This window comes from Rhea americana, unplaced genomic scaffold (assembly GCF_003343005.1).
Source record: "Rhea americana isolate MKP2758 unplaced genomic scaffold, rheAme1 scaffold_75, whole genome shotgun sequence".
In the NCBI taxonomy this organism is placed as follows: domain Eukaryota; kingdom Metazoa; phylum Chordata; class Aves; order Rheiformes; family Rheidae; genus Rhea; species Rhea americana.
In genome coordinates this window covers 350732-370766 of record NW_028186923.1, presented here as the reverse complement: position 1 = coordinate 370766, position 20035 = coordinate 350732, and the positions used below count along the sequence as shown (strand labels likewise).

Here is a 20035-nt window from a genome sequence, read left to right as displayed (position 1 = left end):
TCACCAGGATGTTCCTGGACAGCGTGCAGCATAAGAAAATTGACTGTAGGTGTTCAGGACTCATGAAATGACAAAACTGAGTTACAGAGCAGCTTTTAATGAGATGCCATATAATTGAAATCTTAATACTCTTTGGATGTTTAATTCTAAAACACTGAAATAGTTGCTAATTGCTATTACACATTTGTAATAAGAAACATGTTTAAAGTCTCTAGTATGCAGGATGCTTGCTTTTGAGGTAAAAAAATTATCAAAACGTGTTTAAAGCTATGGCAAAATATTTTTGACTACTATATTTTAACATTGCTGTACTTTACATCACCATCTTCTCACATAACTGTATATTAAAGTGCAAAAATATTACAGAACATCACTTGATTACATTGAAAGCTACATCCTGTATTTTTGATGGCACTTCAGTGTAAATTCTGACATCATTCCCAAGAGCAGAAAAAAATAGTGTTCATGATTTAATATTTAACAGATAAAGCTTTACACATTTCCACATAAACCACAATTAAAATGCTAAACTTCATCCTCCATTAAAAATGAATTCAGATAAAAGACGCATATAGCATAAGTGCATATTACTTTTCACTTATGTTTAATTATGGTCTTTCAAACCTTTCAGTCCAGCTCTTGTTTCAGTGATTAAATTTATGAGAGTAGTAGGTATTGCTGTCTCCACCACAGAGTAGGGAAGCATTCCTCCTAATTCTGGCTGGATAAATACAACTAGCTTAGAATGCTCTGGATTCCTATGATGAAAAGAACAGAAGCCTTCAATTAATCCTCATTTCTCTTGCTTCTGAACTTACTGAGATGCAAGCTATGATTTATAATCCATCTCTGAAATACCATTACTAACACAAAAGAATGAATTATGGATGAAGTTCCAATGACATGAACTTAAGCTATTATTATGAGGCTCATGAGGTTCCCTAGTTTCAAAAAAAGTGTCTGAGCCAAAACACTGACCTCCAGGAAACTGAAGTTTATTGAGATAGTTATAGTTCAGGGGAAGAAAACTCTTGTGTGGCTTTTATTAAGTTTTGCATAGAGAAGCTAACTGAATAATCAAGGATAACAACACAAGGGGAATTTAAACACTTACTCTGGCAAGGGTGAACACACATACCCACAAGGATTGTTATAGCCACGGACACAAGGAGGAGTTGGAGGGCATCTTGAATATTCCACGCTGACAGCTGTATCACCACATAAAAAGGTAACGTCAAATTAGTTATTTTTTTATATATCAATTGCAACTCGAGAAGAACATTTTTAAAACACGCTACTCCAGAAATGGGATAGTACAAAAGAAGTCTCACAACATGATCAGCAGGGCATTTAGCAATTTTATTCTGTAGACAAAATACCTAAACAACACTAAATACTTGTGTAAGTAATTCAATATATGTAAAAATGTCTACAGATGTTTGGGCAGGTATACCCAAAAGTATCACCATTGAGATGCGTTTACATATACCTAATGCTGAGTTGTGATTGAGCTCTGAAAAAAGGAGTCCGTTTGTTAGCAGATGTGTTAATAGCTTATTATGCTAGCAGAATAAACAACACTAGCTGAAGATCAATTTTGGTAGCTGCAGTATTAAATTTTTTAAAAAAATTGGGTTTGGGGATTGTTAATATTTAATTCAGTGAGACCACACATGGAGCAAGTACTGTATACTGGGACTGGGCTGCAGAACTGAGTGGATAACAATTTATATTAAGATTTCCAGAATGCAGCCAAAACATATAAACATGCATTAGTTAAGTAAAACTTACAGTTAGTTGTAAGGATACCACCAGGATAGGGTTTAACATGCACCAAGTCAACAAAATCTCTTGATGAAATCAGTCCCATGCCATAACTGTTTGTTACACTGTGATATATGCCAGTATCCTACAAGTAAATAAATGTAATTTGTTGAATTAACAGGTAAGAAGCCAAGTTTTAGTTATCTAGCAAGAGCAGCATTATATGATGAATGAGAATGTGACAAAAATTGGATTTATCTGTTAGCATAAAAAGACAGTTCTTATGTCCAGTTAGTGCTGAACTAACACATCACCTCCATGAAAGTGATTTTCCAGAGTGCTGGGATTGCCATTCCTGTGACTGGGATTTGAGACAGGGAATATCGTATGTGCATAAAAAAGCTCAAAATGTGCATATTAGACATTCTATTGCCACAGATACTAACTTGCATTAAAATATATATGCTAGATGGTATGCTACATTCTAAGACAAAGATCCATRGTTTGACTGTTTTTAAAACTAACCAGTTCCAAAAAAGCAGAGAAGTGAATAAATGTACCAGTAGATTCTGCAGAGTGTAATCTAATTCATGTCTATGATAACTGTGTTCGTATAAAAGTTAACCTGTTTTTCCTATGCAAATACAATCAAGTATAATCAAGTAGCCCTGAAGTTGTTCATATTTTCCAGAGATTATAGGTAATTGTATATTTAGCTTTTCAAACTCCTACTTTACTTCTCTCCCTCTTCAAATTTCTATCCTGATATATTATCAAACATCCTAGCTTCTAACAAGCCAGAAGAGTTTTTTTTTTTTAATTTGTGTTAACCACATTAACTCTGAGAGTGTGATTTTGGTGTGATTTTGTCTCATTCTACACTTAATGGAGACTTCTGATATTTTCCATCCTCTCATTTCTTGACATATTCAAGGTTATTTGTTTCATAATGAATATTTAACTCCTAAWGGGAGGGGCACAATTCATGCTTACCTCACATCAGCTAGCACATTTAGAAATGAAAAGCTTTTACCAAGCTACACTATATTCATATTGAAAGCCTAGAGACTCTAGCTTCTCTGTACCAGTAGAGGTCTTTTTAATCACAATTCAGACAGAAACAGTTAAAAAAAAATTATTCTATTACCTGATCAATCTTTTCTAACAGCTTGTAAGATTGTAATGCTTTGTCCCATTTGTTTCGATATTCAGGAAGATACATGAAAGGAATAATTTTACTAGGGACTTCCTTAATTATCCCTTCTCCACGGTATCTAGGTTTTTTAAGAAACAAAAACAAATTATTAATTCATATCTGTGAAATGGAAAAAGAAGCTATTCAATAATTTAACAGTTGGGTATGCCAGGCTATAATGAGGTAAAGCACTTGCTGGATTGAAAAAAAACTTCAAATAATAATAAAAATACTTATTCTGTAACTCTTTTCCGAGAGCATTGCATTCTTGACACCACTCATTTTAAATGATTTTTTTATTGTGAACTATTAGATAGGAACCTGTTAAATCAAATACATGTAACAAAATTCACCAATTATCTTTTTCAAAATGGATACTTTCAAAATCCATTGATAATAAACAGTGAGAAGACTTGTAAACTATAGCCTATTCTGGCATTTCTCTAACTTTTGTCCATAATCCTCTGGGGAGTTCAAAGGGCGGAAACAGGGCCCCAATAAGGAAACAGATAGCTCTTGCAATTCTGGCAACTACTCACTAACACCGACTGCTCTCACACCTAGTTTCCAGAGAAACTGTGAATCATTGCTGTAAGCACTTACGGRCAGCAATTATACTCAAAGGTGAAGGACGCTCCATGAACACAGATGTGCTCAGAAAGAGACCATGCTTACAGAGTTTTCATGAAACTGTATGTACAGACCCTGATGATGTATGAATATAAGTCAGGAAAAGTGAAGAAAAAACAAATTTAAGACCAAATACAGGGGCCTTGTAAAATTATCTCCACTCTGCAGCAACTTGTCACCACTTTCCACCTTGTTGGAGTGAGTGCAGTGTGGGTGTATATGCCCACTCCAAAAACTTGATTCTCCAGTACCTACAACAGGTACAGATGATGATAGAAAACATGTTAATGTCTACTGAAAGCAGGGAATGTAAGCTGTGGCAGAGCCAGTTAAAATCAGCCATGTTAATATACGGGTACACCCTTTATTTCCACAGCTGCCATGAACTTATCATGTTTACCAATCTCGTGAGCAGCTCTTGCCTCCATCCTGTTATATCTTCTCTCCTAAACTCAGTACGAGTCGTTTATCAGAAGGGTTTCCTCTATGCAAGGCCTCTGAAAAATACAATTGCTAGAATAAAAGAAAGGGCACTTCACCTGATTGAAGCCAAGATTTGCATTATCTTTTTTACTACCAGATAGTATTGACTATTGACTTCTGTTAACTAATAGAGCAAACTGTTAATACTCCTGTCAATTAAAAGGAAACTGACACCGGCAATACGTGGTTAATAAACAATTTCCAGTTGGAACTTGGAACAGCCCTACTTTTGCTCCCAGAAGCAGCTGATACTACTTCGTAAGACATGCTAAGGACCAATACAGCTTCCTAATGTATGTCATATAAAGATTTTTACAAAAAATTAACATAAATTACAGATTTAGTGCTTCCCAAACAAAAAGGCAGAAAGCACCATGATGATCCTTCTAACTGCAAAGAACTTACTACGGACATATCTACTTAGAGCTAAAAATGGCTGTGTGTCTGATTGGGACTATCATGTATTTTATTCTTCCACGGAAACAGGTTTGGCAAAGAATTCTAAGCATCTGGACTCTTGCTTGTTTGTATTTACCTGTATTGGGATAAGATCTTAAGTAGGAGAACAAATAATATCACTTCTAAAGTATACAAATTTCTATTAAAATAACAATACTTTTAGCATATTCTAATAAAATATTACAGCTATTTCTCATTATAATACCAGAGTATAATTCTTCAGTAATGCTAGTGATACAGCACTGACTTCTGAAGTGAATAGCTTTGTTGTAGAAACCTCCAGAAAAAAAGAAAAAAAAAGAGCAAGATTTCTGGATTTAGAATGCCACTAGCCAGGAACATATCATATTCAGAATAAAAGAAATATCAGATGCAAATTGTCTTTACTGAATATCTGTCTAGATTGATATTTCACATAACTGAATAACCAATGAGCATTTTTTTTTTAAAAAAAAAGAGAAGCTCAGGACGTATCATAAGTGTCTCTCTTCTTCCCTTTTCAAACACTTCTCTTTTGGGTGATTATTTTTTTTTCTCTCTGGTCACTAAGGGATCAGCAGAGTGCTTCAGCCAGCACAAATGAGAAGCAAGACTGCAGAGCCGGAAGAGGGGTAAGGAAGAAGAGTACAGGATTGCAAGCAACACCAACTTACACCAGTGACAGCAAGCAGTGAGAACCAGCCTAGTCTGCCTCAYCTAACTCCACTCTTTGGGCCAAATCCAGCTGCTTAACAAAAGCTGCACAGAATTCATAGCTCAGGAGAAGAAAGGACAGATAAAGCTGCTGCTGGTGAGCCTCTCATCCCTGATACAATGTATTCCATTTCAGATGCTGGAAAGAAGGGCAGAATAAGGACAGATAAGGGAGAGTGAGAATGTATGTTTACGTGTGTGAAATCAGTCATTTCACAAGGATAAAAAGGCGAAAAGGGAAGCTGAAATGTAGTGGTTTGAACAGTAAGTTCCTGCTAGGAAGAGCTACCAACTTTAGGCCAAAACCGTGACTCCATATTTACTTATTCCATAATAATAACTGTTATTCAACATTTAACTTTCATGGTACTTTCAAAAATTATTTGGGAAACCCATCTCTTCTCTATTCCAGCACCGTGGCTGACATTAGCACAACTTCTTTCCCACAGCTAACAAAATGTAACTTAATAGTTTTAAGACAGCTAGATTATGATTAGGTTTTCCATTCAGGTCTTAGGTGTCACTATTAAAAACTTAAGTTTGAATTCATCACAATGACAAACAAAATGTAAATACTTACATGTTTCCTGAATACTCTTTTGAAGGCTTTGAAGCAACCGTAATATTTTTCTCAAAAGAGAAAAGGAAAATAGTAAGTTTGGAGTTGATAAAAAGTATTCAACTAATTTTTACATCAAAATGGATATAAAAAAAAATAACTTCATAAACAATTAGTATTTTCTTACTGAAACTTTTATCACTCTCCATCCTGAAGTATCTTGGTTGTATGATAAAATTTTTTTTGCAACTTCATCCGTAATTTTCTTATAGTCCATTTATCTGTAAAGATTTAAAAGTAATTTGTTGGCATGTGACAAAAGCACTTCTCAGAGAGTGAAAAAAAAAAACACAGAGCTTATCCCTGAATTCTTTCCACATGCTTCAATGAACTGAGTATTTCTATCAAATCAACTACTCCCTATCCATCGTGTAACATTTCAGGAAAAGAGAGCCCTTATTTAAACAAAACTATAACTGAGTTTTCATGCATATTTTGTCCTGAGAAGTAGCTACTGGAGCGGGTCTTGATACTGAACTATACGTCTCATGAGACGCTGTTCGCGTTACACCCAAYGTTACTCCACGTTAAAACTACCTTTGCTTATGCAGTTCATCACCCGAGGCCCTGATGCTGCAAAGATTTGCCAGCGGCTCTGTGGACAGCGCGTGTCACAGAAGCCGCGGTGCGGCTCGCGAAGGGCGCAGCGCAGGTCTTTCCYGGCACCGAGCTTTCCCCCCGTGATCTCTGTGGGCTGTACTGCGCCCCGCCAGCGTCGCACGGCCCTGCCCGGCGCTTCTCACCTCGCCACCCTCTCCTRCCGACAGGTGCGCTCTCTGCCAGCGAGCTCTTTGTCATAAGAGGTTTCGACGGCGGTTCTGGGCTCGTTTCCCGCTCACAGAGCTAACTTCAGGCGGCCCAAGGGAKGCCGCCGGGAACGCCAGCCCACCACGGCCGCCGCGCTGCCTCACGGCCACCTCAGAGGAGCGCGGCGGGCAGTGACGCCCTGCCCCCCCCCCTTCCCGGCCCCCTCCCGCGCGAGGCATGCTGGGAACTGTAGTCCCGACGTGCGGCGCGGCGCGGCGGAGCCCGCGGCGCTCGCACTACGACTCCCACAAGGCCGCGCGGCTGCGGCTGCGCCCGCGCGCCGCCATTTTGGAGAGTGGCGCGCTACCTTCAAACCGCTGCGCGGCAAGTGCGGCTGAGCGGCCACTGTGGGGCGGCGCCGGTGCCTGGCGCTYCGAGCGGGTACGAGGGCGGCGGCAGCAAGCTGGAAGCCAGGGCGGTGGCGGCAGCAGCGGTGGGCGGAGCTGCGTACCTTCTTACTTTCGTACCTTGGTGGGGTTGTGACAGTTTGGGTGTTCTCCCCGCTCCCTGCAGGTCGTCAGGGAAATGGCGGCGGGGGGATGGGGGGGGCCGGCGGGGCGCCGCCGCGGCTGGGCCTCTGTGGTGACTAACCGCAGCGCTGGAGCCCGGTGTCCTGCCCGCCTCCTCGGCTGTCCTAGGGGGCCACTTCGGCGGCAGGCGCGGCTGGGGGTGGGTCGCGGCTGCTGAGGTTTCGGTGTTCTGAGTAGTTACGCCATAGCTTGTTATTAAAACCAGCGTTTATTGAGAGTCTCTCTCCCCCCCCCGCCTCCTTTTTTATCCTTTGCACAGCTGAATCAATAAATCCTTACGCTGTGTTTGCACAATGATCCTCGTGTGCGTGTGATGCTGTTATAATAAAAGTAATCTTTCTTCCTTGTTACATCATGTCTCTTCAACACCTTGATTATTTCCTGGCAGGGGATTTTACCTACAGGGAGGAAATAAACTACAGGTTTCTTCCAATGGCCCTGAAAAACCTGACTGCAGCATTTAGAACCAGCCTGTGCCGAAAACTCCTCAATTTGCAATTTGTGGGGCTATAAAGCCAACTTGCACTGGCTTGACTGATAATTGCACAGATGGAGTAATTTTAAATCCTTCTATGGGTTGCATTCCATGTAAGCCACCCGTGCATCCTGTAAAAGTCTTTGATATGAATTCCTGTTTCTGGTTATATAAAATACGTGCAAAAATCATGTCTTTCTACCCTGTTATATTCAACTGGCCATTTTGTTTTTGTAGTATCTATAGCTTTTTTTTTTGCTTATTTCTATTTTTGTGCATGAACACTAGTCTCTTGTGCTGGTTCTGAAATCAAAGCTTATGATATTTCAGCATGTTTTTCCCAACTTGTATGTTTGATGACAAATGTCAGCAATTTCTAATGTAAAATGCCATTCTTGCAAAAACAGATTAACAAGGTTCCTCTTATATTTTTTTGCCACCACTAATGTCACTATCTAAGAAGAGCCTTCCTACTGTTACCTTTTTCTGGAGGCTTTATTTTCTGCCTTCTAGTTTTCCAGTGGTGACACATGTGTATGACAAACTTAATTGAAGAGCAGCAACCTGAGAAGCTAAATAGTAATTTTTAGGAAAATAATAAATCTTGCATGAAAGCTAAAAATCATAGATACTTTACAGTTTATGACAAGGAAATTCAATTGTACTGATCATCTACATTTTTTTCTCTCTCTTCATTTAGACTGCTTAGAAGGATGAGTGGAAATTCTAATAGAGAGCTGGATAAAAGTTATGGCAAGCTCCATGAAAAAATTAAGTGTCAACTCTCCTGACGCAACAATATCTTCCCTGCTAGCAAGCTACAGCATTGACAACAATAATCCATACTCAAATAGCGTGATTCACTATAAGGACAAGCTTTACAGCTCTGCCTCTGAGGCTCTGGAGGCATATATTGAAGATTTTGATCTAAGTCTTGTATCTTCAGAAATAAGCACTGGAAAAATCTGCATAAGTCAAAGCACTCCCAAACGTAGTGGGTTTTCAAAACCTCGTACCAAAGAAAGATATGGTATGTCTTTTAATAAGGGCTGGTGTTTACTGTTTGTCATCTTGTCATTGCTGATAGTATTGCAATTGCTTGACTTGTATCAGCTGAGTTKTAGTGAAGGAGTATTTTCTGCACAACTGGATGCAAAAATGTGGCATAGTAAATGGTGTTTGGTCATGGTTAGCAATATTTGTTATTCTCTGTGATTCTTTTTTTGTAAGTACTTAGTGGATTGTTGAAAGATACAGAGCGTATGACCATACTCATATATACAATGATAAATTCCAGAGTTTGGAATAGAAAATGCATTTTCTATATGTAAATGTATGCCAAAAACTCACTTGAGTCTTGACAAAAAAAAAACCCTAGTTCCCTTGCTAGAATAAGTAGCACGAGATTCTAATTAATGGAAAGGGTTTCTTTAAGTCCTGCTTTGCCTCCAGGAATTAGAACAAAATTTGCTCCTTATTTATTGTTCTGTACTGAATGTACTTATTTGGCCTGAAGTCTAAACTAACTGGAACTAAGAGCAAACTTAAATGGGTTTGAATTTGCTTTTACAATTATTACTTGGCTTGAATTAATGGATATCTATTTAACTATTTAATCTTGTGTAARAAGATTGAGGGTAAATAACTGTACCTGAGCTAATTTATGCTGAAAATACTTTCTCCATTACATCTAAAATAGCAGTGCCCTAAGTACAGAGAAATTTTATACCTGGAAAAGGACACTTCCCAAGTTGCATTGACAGGGACAGTTTTGATAGCATACTTGTATTATTATTTTTTTTTCTTTTTTTAGCCTGTAATTTTCCTCTTGTTTCATACCTTTCTCTTCTTCCTCTCATCAATATAGCTTTCCAAAGAATGACTTTGTAATATAAATCATCCTCTAATTAAGTTTGACTGATAATCCAAACAAGAATAAGTGTTCTGATTATAACTGAGAAGCTGTTCTGTAAAAAACATCATCTCTTCATACATTACACTGAAGCTTCTCTGTTATTCTTCTCTGAAGTTTCATTAACTTCACCCCTSTTAACTAGCTGCATGTATATTTTGTGCATTATAGAAGTCTGCTGTACACAGATTTCTGTTTGTGATATTAAAGTGAAAGTGAGGGAAAAAAAACTTCCAGCTAATAGCTGAGGAAAACCTATTTTTGTGAATCAAAGTATATTCAGTAAAAATAAGGATTTGATGCTATAATTCTTCCATAAAAATCATCCAGGCCTAATCTTATATAGTATGTAATTTTCTGCAGGATCGTAAAATGAGTTTAGGAGCCCATTAGCTGGCTAATTGGCTTRCATGTTATTGCTTATAGTTATCTTTTTCTGTAGTAAATTTGCTGCATTAGATATGTGGAGAGTCATGTGTTCTTGTGAGGAGTTGTTATGTGATTGTAGAACTCCACATGTATTTGTTGTCCAACATAAATCATACTGTTACATGATTACATTTGTTAGAGATTTGCTTTTTCTTCGATATTCATCATTAGAATGTTAGCTAAGTTGCCAGTCCAAGGACAATTAAAAAACTACAAATTAAACTGATAAGATGTTTAATTAATCTTTAAAAAGTTTGTTTATCTTGTAATAGTAATTTTATATGCGTTAGAGGCAAAATTATCGGTTATACAAATTACCTTTGTGCTTAAAACCAAGGTTTCAGAAAAATGGTATAATGTTGCACTTTAGGAAACCCCTTTTTTTTGTTCATGATAGATCAGAGAATTTTATTAGCTCAGGAAGTTGGTTTCCTAATTGCAAATAGAAAATTCAAATTTTTCAAATGTGTGTGATCATAAGAAGAAAATGTAGGAAGGCTCTTGGGGAGTGGGTAGCTTGAAGAAGTGGATGGTTGTTTTTTTTTAATGCCAGTTATATTTATAACTGCATCAGGATCAGATAGAGAGACAGACATTGAGCACTTAAGATTAAGGTGAAATACAAATACAGTAAGAATAGAATATATAAAAAAACTTTAAATTTTGAGTACTATAAAAGGAGGGGTAAATTTCAGCTGCTCAATATCTCTCACAATTCTGATTAGAAATGTAACCACTCTTGCAAAAACTGGAATTCAGTACCCTCAAGTAAACAATGCACTCAGACATTAAATTGTTACTTCATTTTGTATCTTACAAATATATTCTTTTGATATGCTTGAAGTTTAGCAATTCATGTAAAATGTCTTTTATTTTTCAGTGTTGGAGGACTTCAATAAGCATGCAGGGTTAGGTTCTGCTGCTTCATCCTGCAGAAGGAGGACCGAGTGTGACCCAGACTTGATCAGTCTCACAACAGATGACCTATTAGCATTTCCAGCAGATGGATCTCGACCCTTTGTCCAGTGCAGTCTTTTTAAATCGAAGCATCAAAGTAGTGAATGGAATAGGCAGTCACTTAAAAAGTCTGCTTTCTACCCGTACCAAACCTCATCACTTAGCACTGAAAAGGATTTCTGTCTCCAAGAGAATGACAAACCTGTTGCTAATCAGAAGCTATACAAAAACGTCAGCAAAAAGAAGCACAGCATACGTGCATCTCATAAGTACAATTCTGTCTCTTCTAAAGAAAACCCAAGAGCCTTGTCTTTTGAAGAGAACTCTAGTGCTTTTCCTGTTAARAATTACCCAAGATGGCTTACTAGTGGGAAATCTAACTTAAGTGTATCAGGGATAAGTAGTATTCCAAATTTTCAATACCCAGTCTGGCTTAGCAGTCATAACCTTTTTTCTGATTCAGCTAGTGAAAGTAATGGTCAAACTTTTAATACACAACACGAAGCTTCCTCTTCACAAACTTCTGCAATCTTGAAAAAGAGACACTCCATGGATAAAGATCATTCTCATTTTTTTGAACATAATAGTTGCCTGGATCTAATAGGTGATAACGAAGTAGCAGAAAGTTATGACTATCACAGTCCAGACTCATACTTCCAATTTCATAACTCCTTTTCAAGACACATGAAACAGCCATTCAGAGGTAAATATATTTCACAAAACTTGTTTTTGAATTTTTGAGGATGTGTATAAATAGAGAGGTGTTCATTTTTTACATCACAACACTACCTATATTAGTTGGACTGCACTGTACAGTAGATTTGTTTGCTCCCATCTTTGACAAATGATTAAAAGCACTAGTTGTAGTTGAACAGCTGCTATACTTCAAGTTTTCATATATAAATTAATACTTAAGCATTCCTTTACAGCAAAGAATATTTATTATAGTAGCATATTTAACACCTTATTGTAAGATAATAACAGTAATTCCAAATATTTTAATAGAATTTCAAGCACTGAAATAAATTATACGAAGTGTAGACTTGGAAGAGAGAGATTCCTAAACATAGTGTAAATGAATCTGCCAAATTGCTGAGAAGTATCATTTATCATGCAGTCTTTCCCCCTATTTTACACAGTCAGCAGGAGATACTTGTAAGCCGTTTATTTAGGTTATCCAGTGCCTTCGATTTATGTAAAGACTTTGAGAATCTCTGATGTAACCACTTTTTGTAGCAGGCTGTTGCTCTTCAGTAGCAGCCAACACTGTCTTATTTTTGTATCATGAAATGTTGGTTAGATTTGCTTTGATATCAGAGATCAAAAACTCAATTACCTTCACTTATCCGCGTTTAAAAATAAAAATATATTTTCTTTGTTATGCAAGCTATAATAATGATCTTTCCACTTTTCCCAGAAGTTCTATGTAAAAACTAAAATATTACTTATGTTATGAATTCAAAAAAAGCCTGATCTGCACATACCTGTAAACACCTTACTGAGTATGCATGATGAGCTGCTTTCAATATGTGGTTATATACTTTTTTTTATCCAGAAATTTTAATCAACCATGAACAGGATAGATATAAAAATATATGAGAATGTATCTGTCATTTTGAGTGCTTGTCTCAACCTATTTTTAAATGTGAATTTTGTATGTGATTATTTATATGATATGCATGGGTATGTTCACATGATTTCTCTCCCAGGTATCTGTAAAAGCATGTATTACAAAAACCTATATAAAATAATAGGAAAATTAACCAATGAATTTCCAGTATTAATATGCAACATTTAACTTTGTTTTGTGAAATAGTCTTAATTGTATTTTCTACAGCATGAAAGCACTTTAAAAACATTAAATGTTGAAAGCTACATATGATATTTGTATTAAATAAGTTAGGAAAATAAGTGTTTGACTACTTTAGACACCCTTCCATCAAGAACCTTTCAGATTCCACTTGGTACAGATGATTTACGTGCCATACTGTCATACCGAGATAAGGGAGCTGTGTTGTGGCTACAATATCTGTAAAATATTTCCAGTGCTTTGTAACTCATCTGTAGTAATTTTCTTTGAGCATAACATGAAATTGAAAGTAATGTGGAAATAATGGCAGCTTGAAGAGGGTCGGAATATTGTATCTTTATTTTTTAGAAGATCTTGAGCTACTTACCTTGAAGACTGAGAAATCTCTGGAGAGTTCAACTGAAGATTTGTCAGATGCTCTAAAAAATGATGACAGTCCTTCTACAACGGATATACTAGAAGCAGAAAGATCGTGGGAAAATATTCCAGTTGCTTTGTAAGTAAACATAAACTTTTAAATATTTTTTCATGAAAATGCAGAATGTATTTAGTGGCTTTTTTATATAGGTTGTAAGTAACAGTGCTATGGTATATACATAAAAGATTTATAACTGAATTTCTTTGAAGTGCTAAACTTCTGATATTTCAAGGTCGGTACATTCATGCACTGCTTTCCCTTTTTCACAATCTTGAGAAGAATACTGTTGGCTTTTAATAGTGTTTCCTATATTCTATATCATTAACATACAAAGATACTAATTCAAGAGAAAAATATTTAAGGGAACTTAAGATGTTAGATTTAATAGTTTATGAGTCTACATGTTAATAGTTGTGGGATGTGTGCTTTAAAAAAAGCAGTGTGGCCGTAGGAAATTTTGGAGCACTCTTGAGAGTGAAATTTCCACTGTTCAGGAAGTGAAAGTTTATTTTATAGGTCCAAAGAATGCTAGAAATCAATACTAGAAATTCCTAAAGCTTTAGTTGTTTTTAAAATGAAAGTGAAGGTGTTTGTAGTTATTTGCATTGTCCGTCCGTCAGTTTCCCTTTACCCAGAAGATTTTGAACCAATGGTTAACTTTAGCAATATTTGACAGATGAGTAAGTCTCAAAATACAACATTCTTGTAAGATTATTTTTTCATTTGACAATAGAAGAAGTACTATTGGTAGAAATTGAAGCACAGGAAGTTCCGCTTGAACGTGAGGGGGAATTTCTTCCCTATGAGAGTKACAGAGCACTGGAACAGGTTGCCCAGAGAGGTTGTGGAGTCTCCTTCTCTGGAGATCTTCAAGGCCTGCCTGGATGCAACCCTGTCTAACATGCTCTAGGTGACCCTGCTTGAGCAGGGAGGTTGGACTAGATGATCTCCAGAGGTCCCTTCCAACCATACTGATTCTATGATTCTATTCAAGCTTCTGCTGAGAGAGAGGATAATAATCTAACCCTCTTCCAGCCACAAGAATATTCACCTGGGAGAGCATCACTGGAAATCAGGCTTCACTAATTTCTATTTCCATGAAACTATTTGTTTTGAATTAAATGAATAGCTTTGAGACTACAGAAGGATTAAAGGTCAGCAAGAATATGGCAACTATTTTTCTTTGGATGTTGAATGCTAATGTATGACTAGCAGGTGTTAGAAGAAACATACATGTATACTGAATGATGGCTGCATTTTAAAGAAGTCCTTATATGGCCTTTTTTGTTCAGTTGATTTTTTTATGACAACCCAGATTTTGATTATACTGGCAAAACTGGAAAAAAAAAGTTGTCTGGTTCTATTACAAGCACCAAAGTGCTGGTGAGACTATTTAGTGCCCTGTGGCATTGCGTTGAGGCAATGTATGTGGTTCCATGTATGGAACTATATCCTAAAATAATTCTTTTAATTTATAAACCTGTTATTATTCCCCATTGCATCCTTAATGTTTCTTTAGCAAATCACCAGTGCCTGTGTGCTGTGAGGACAAGAAGAAAACGGGATTCCCTGAAGCAAATATTGTTCATGAATTCCTAGAAGACTGTATAAATGACAAAAGTAAGGTCAGTAAAAATGAGTAATTGTTGATGAGAGTGCCCAAAACACATTAGATATATTAAATATTAAAAATATTAAAAATGAGAACACCTGTGAACTGGTTATCATTCTTACTGAAATACATGAAACAGAAAGTCGAACTATACTACTTTGGTCGTATTTCAGCATGGTGAATTCTTCAATTATTAAACCCTGTAATCTTAACCCTTTATCACAATTATGAATAAAAAAAATCCATCTAAAAATGCTTTGCTTAATAGTGGTTTTACACTCCATATTTTGTTTAAATAATAATTTTCCTGCCTCAAGTAAAGGAAGAAAGGCTTTTGTTATTAATGTATTAAATACTGCTAATTCCATAGCCTTGTTGATGTCATGTAGGCTGTGAGTCAAGTTCAAGAGGTAAGTTATGTAACACATTTCTCATTATTCCTGCTGCTGCCTTGGAATTGGATTGTAGATTCAATTTACTCTCTTTAGAGTATTTATTATTTTTATCCCATTCTTTCGTATTAATCACCTTCTTGGTAATCTTAGTATTATTCACTCTTTCATTTTAATTATATGAACCCTTTTTATTTCTGTTATCCTTTCTTGAGATAGAGAATCCAGTATTCTAGTTGAATGTAATATTATTAACTTGTGTCCTGGTTTCCTTTATTTTCTGCCCTATTGTCCTTGAATCTCAACTGCTCTAATATCCCTTTTCCACATCCTGTAGCAAACAGAGCATTATTCCTTTAACCTTTCTACTGTTGCACATACTTCTTTTTCCCTAAGGAGCTAACACAGAACCTAACAATATGTATGAGACAAAATATTGTCTGATGAACATTGCTTCACTGTATTTAATCCTTCGTCTTTCCCATTCTCTTGGTTCTGCTAGATCACTAGACATTTCTAGACCTATGCAAGTATTTTGGGATTATCCATAAATTTTATCACCTTGAATTAATTTGCATTTTTTAAATCATTGAATGAATAGTAACTATATAGGTGCTAATTACATGAATAAAACCTATATGAATCATTAACAAAAGTTACATTTTCTGTCAATTACAAAATGTTAAAACACCTTCTGCCAAAGCTCTCATAGCATTGCAAGGAATTGACATTGTCGGTTTTACTGTTCTTGAAATATTTTACACAAACCAAGGCTGAGGCCTTTCTGTAATTCTTCAGATCTTCCTAAAAATGTACATATTCACAGTAACTTTGCTGACCATACAGTGGCATAAATTAAGACAATCTAGTATAGCATAGCACCTTACACATGCAATTTATAAATAGACCTTTTTTWAAAAAAAAAAAAAAAAAAGTAGCAGAAAACATTCATAGAAATTAGCCATTAAGTTGTTTCAGGGAAACTTTCAAAGCTTTTGTGTGTGTGTGTGTGTGTGACTACTATCAGTGCACTGCAAAATGAACAAAATCCTTGGGTTTTGGTCTAGGAAAATACCTTTTCTGGAGGTAATCATCATGGACCAACTGAAACTTTAAAGCTAATGTTGTTTAACCTTCAAGCAGTTCATGAAAGTTTAAACAAGAATAAAATTGCTGAGGAAAAGGAAGAGTTTGAAAAAGTAAGTAATCAGTTTCCATATATCGTATCTTGTCAATACTGATGCGCTGATTACATTTCTGAGAAATATTTTTAGTCCTTTTATGGGCTAGGATTTCAGTCGGTTTACAAAGAATACTGCCACAGGATTCAATTCCACTTTAAGCAGGGACATATGCTCCAGATTTCTGTGCCCAACTTGCTTTCTGTTGTTGCTGCCATTGTAAATTAGGAGCTCTGTGCTATGCTCTGCTATAATCTGTTCTGCTTCCCTGTGGCATTTTATGGCAGGTCAGTAATGTTGATAGATGGCCTCAGCAGTGTTGCAGAAAGTAGTATTTGTACTCCAGAAGATGGCGACATTTCAGACCATTCAATCATGCTAGTACATGGTAGTGGCTATAACACTGAATGGATTTCTATATTCTGGATGAGTTGTCTTCTGATAATATCCCAACTAATACTAGGCTTTAAGGGACATGTAGCAATATTTAGAAAAATCAAACATTCTCAAATGCTGTATCCTTGCTTACTTCACAATCAGTGAGTTTGTATTTTGTGGTCCGTGAGTTTCAAAATGATTTCATGGACTTTTTTTTATCTCTTTTTAATTTTTTTTGTAATGTTGCTTACAATGTGTTCTTAAATCATATGTACTTTGTAAAGCTCATACTAAGTAGTGAATGAAATGATCGATCTATCTATCTATCTATCTATCTATATGTGTGTATATATATATATATATATATATATATATGGGCTGGGGGAATGGGCCAACAGAAACCTCATGAAATTCAACAAGAGCAAATGCAAGGCTTGCACGTGGGAAGAAAGAGCCCCTTGCAATAATATAGGCTGGGGACTACCTGTCTGGTGAGCAGCTCTGCTGAAAAGTCCCTGGTGATCATAATAGCTACAGGCCAAACATGAGCCAGTAGCACACTTGGCAGCAAAGGCTAACAGCATATAAGTGATTGTCCCTCTGTATTCCCCAGCTCACATTAGACCACATCAGGAATACTGCATCCGGTTTTAGGATCAAGAGAAATCAATAAAGTGGTGGAGGGCCACCAAGATGGTCAGTGGGCTGCAGCACTTGCCTGACAATAGGAAGCTGAGGGAACTGGGCTTGTTCAGCCTGGAAGAGCGAAGGTTTGGGGGGAACTAATAACAGCCTTCCAGTGCCTATGAGGAGAGTATCAAGAAGACAGAGCCAGGCTCTCTAAAGTTGTGCATGGTAGAAGGATGAAAGACAGCAGGTATAAATTGAAACAAGAGGTTTAGACTGAGTGTGGGAAGAAATTTTTTTCCCTGTGAGGGCCATCAAGCACTGGAATATGTTGCTCAAAATCACTGAGCAGTCTCTATCTTTGGAGATTTTCAAGGTGTGATTGGATAAAGCCCTGAGCAACCTGATGTGATCGGATAACAGCCCCTGCTTGGAGCAGAAGATGCTGGTAGAGACCTTCTGAGGTCCCTCCCAAACGGAATTACTTCAAGATTGTACAATATAGAGTTGTTCACAATCCAGTTAAAAGTGGTATAAAAATTCCATGCTAACAGTCATATTCAGCTAACTTTCTCTTCCTCAATTAACAATTTTTTGGGTTTTTTTAAGCTTTCTGAAAAATCAGATGCTGAATTAGAACTGTGTGACAGTGAGATGATCCCTGTTACTAATTCTCTTCAGAAGTAAGTGGCTATTGGTTTTCTGACTTTTCACTCAGTTTCAGAAAGTTTTTTTGCTTTCTATTTTCTTACTTTCATTGCTTGAGAACAGTAACTGGTAAGAAACATAATCCATATATGAAATCAGCAGAGTCCTAGTGAACAATCATAAGTGAATAAAGAAACAATAAGTTTAAGAAAAGGCAGAATGGAAAACAAGTTTTGATTATATAGCATATTTTTTCAACAAATCTCAGTATTGCTGTCCAGTTCCATATGGCAATGTTAAATAAAAGGTTTTTTATAAATTAAAAAATACAATAACTTCTAGTATTGATACTAAAATGTTTTCTGACATATTTTGCAGCACTTAACATGCTACATGAAATAACCCACTGCTGTAATAATTTAATAGAAACTGCATGTTTGTGTGAGCATCTGCATTTGAGAAAGCGTATTTGAATCCATTTGAAAAAGCTTTTTTTTGTTTTAATGTTAGTGTATTTTATAATCTCTAACACAGAATGAATGCAACGATTAGACTTGGAGATGAGAACTATATCTAACATCATTCAAACTGTTAAACTCATAGTAAAAAATCAGAATTATTTTTAATGTAAGTAGTTATATGTACACTGTTATGAAAGTCTTTATCTTTTCTCATCTAGGGCTTTACATCATTTGTCTCGTCTTAAAAGTCTTGTAGAAGATACTAGTAACAAGCAGGAGCAAACTAATGATCACCAAGAAGATAAAGAAGAGTTAAAAATGAGTAATCTGTGAAGCTGATACCTAGGAATCCTTTAATATTGTGCAATTTAAATAATGTGATGGCCTGTCCTTTGGTCAGAATCTTTTTTTGGAAGCTGTACCAGCACCTGTCCTCAGAAAGGATTATTCAGTATTCAAAATACATACTCATTATTGTGCCTTCATTATTTCAAAACTTATTATTTGAGGTTACAGTAGGATCTAACAGCATGTGATGAGAGAGATCTGTTTAAAGAATATTTAATTAAAAGTAATGTGAATGCTTTCATGGAAGAAGCTCTGTGTCCTTATAAAGAAATTCTAAATATTAAACTACTTGGTCAGTTCTGGTCACCACTTAACTGCACAAATGAGAAACAGGAAGCTGAGTATCGTGTGTAAAGTTAAGCAGGAAAGATTAGGGGTAATGTAATTAGGCAAGATGTTCAGTGCTGTTCTTTATGACAGATAATCGTGTGCTGCTTGTTCTGCCAACTGCACACTTATCAAATATCTTGTATCCAAAAATGTCTGAAGGTTTTTTCATTGCCTCCCTTTTGCATTCTGTTGAGACCTAATTCTTTGGAGGGAGAGGGTAGTCATTTAGAAGCATCCTGTTTAGGAGCAAAGAACAAATGACAGCTGAACTGGTCTGCTAGCAGACCTCTACTATATTCATGGCAAGTCCTAATCTCCCTTCCATTTTCCTTGGTCTTGTTCTTGGCTTTGAAGCTCATCAAATCTTTCACTGGACCTAAATAGGTCCAGAAAAGTATTTTTAGCTGTGTAGTTGAATAGAATCATAGAATCAGTATGGTTGGAAGGGACCTCTGGAGATCATCTAGTCCAACCCACCTGTTCAAGCAGGGTCACCTAGAGCATGTTAGACAGGGTTGCATCCAGGTGGGCCTTGAAGATCTCCAGAGAAGGAGACTCCACAACCTCTCTGGGCAACCTGTTCCAGTGCYCTGTCACTCTCACAGGGAAGAAATTCCCCCTCACGCTCAGGCAGAACTTCCTGTGCTTCAATTTCTGCCTGTTGCCTCTTGTCCTGTCGCATGGGACAACTGAAAAGAGTTTGTCCCCATCCTCTTGACTCCCTCCCTTCAGGTACTTGTGCATATTGGTAAGATCCCCCCTCAGTCTTCTCTTCCCCAGGCTGAAGAGGCCCAGCTCTCGCAGCCGTTCCTCACAGGGCAGGTGCTCCAGCCCTCTGATCATCTTTGTAGCCCTACACTGGATTCTCTCCAGTAGG

The 20035-nt window shown here is 36.8% G+C and overlaps 2 protein-coding genes across 2 annotated transcripts; one reads left to right on the top strand and one right to left on the bottom strand.

Annotated features, from left to right (window-relative positions):
• Window positions 1-587: 587 nt before the first annotated feature.
• STARD6 (StAR related lipid transfer domain containing 6) lies at window positions 588-6785 on the bottom strand. The gene is made up of 7 exons (XM_085322187.1): window positions 6587-6785; window positions 5971-6064; window positions 5805-5854; window positions 2912-3038; window positions 1792-1909; window positions 1115-1208; window positions 588-758 (listed from the first exon to the last, which is right to left on the bottom strand). Exons 2-7 carry the CDS (start codon window positions 6058-6060, stop codon window positions 605-607), a joined length of 633 nt encoding a protein of 210 aa, XP_085178313.1. The 5' UTR covers window positions 6061-6064; window positions 6587-6785; the 3' UTR covers window positions 588-604.
• Window positions 6786-6945: 160 nt separating this feature from the next.
• On the top strand, window positions 6946-19069 carry CUNH18orf54 (chromosome unknown C18orf54 homolog). The gene is given in 9 exon segments (XM_085322231.1): window positions 6946-7031; window positions 8356-8419; window positions 8421-8685; window positions 10877-11656; window positions 13112-13259; window positions 14701-14806; window positions 16253-16384; window positions 17981-18054; window positions 18699-19069. Coding segments are annotated over 8 exon segments (1671 nt in total). The 5' UTR covers window positions 6946-7031; window positions 8356-8368; the 3' UTR covers window positions 18814-19069.
• Window positions 19070-20035: the final 966 nt, after the last annotated feature.

Excerpts from the sequence above, each read along its gene's own strand:
- STARD6 (XM_085322187.1), bottom strand. The coding sequence starts at position 6,060 with ATGGACTATAAGAAAATTACGGATGAAGTTGCAAAAAAAATTTTATCA. Across the intron at positions 3,039-5,804 it reads AAAGAGTATTCAGGAAACAT|ATACCGTGGAGAAGGGATAA; the intron begins GTAAGTATTTAC and ends TAAAAAACCTAG. Across the intron at positions 759-1,114 it reads GTGTGTTCACCCTTGCCAGA|GAATCCAGAGCATTCTAAGC; the intron begins GTAAGTGTTTAA and ends TTTTCATCATAG.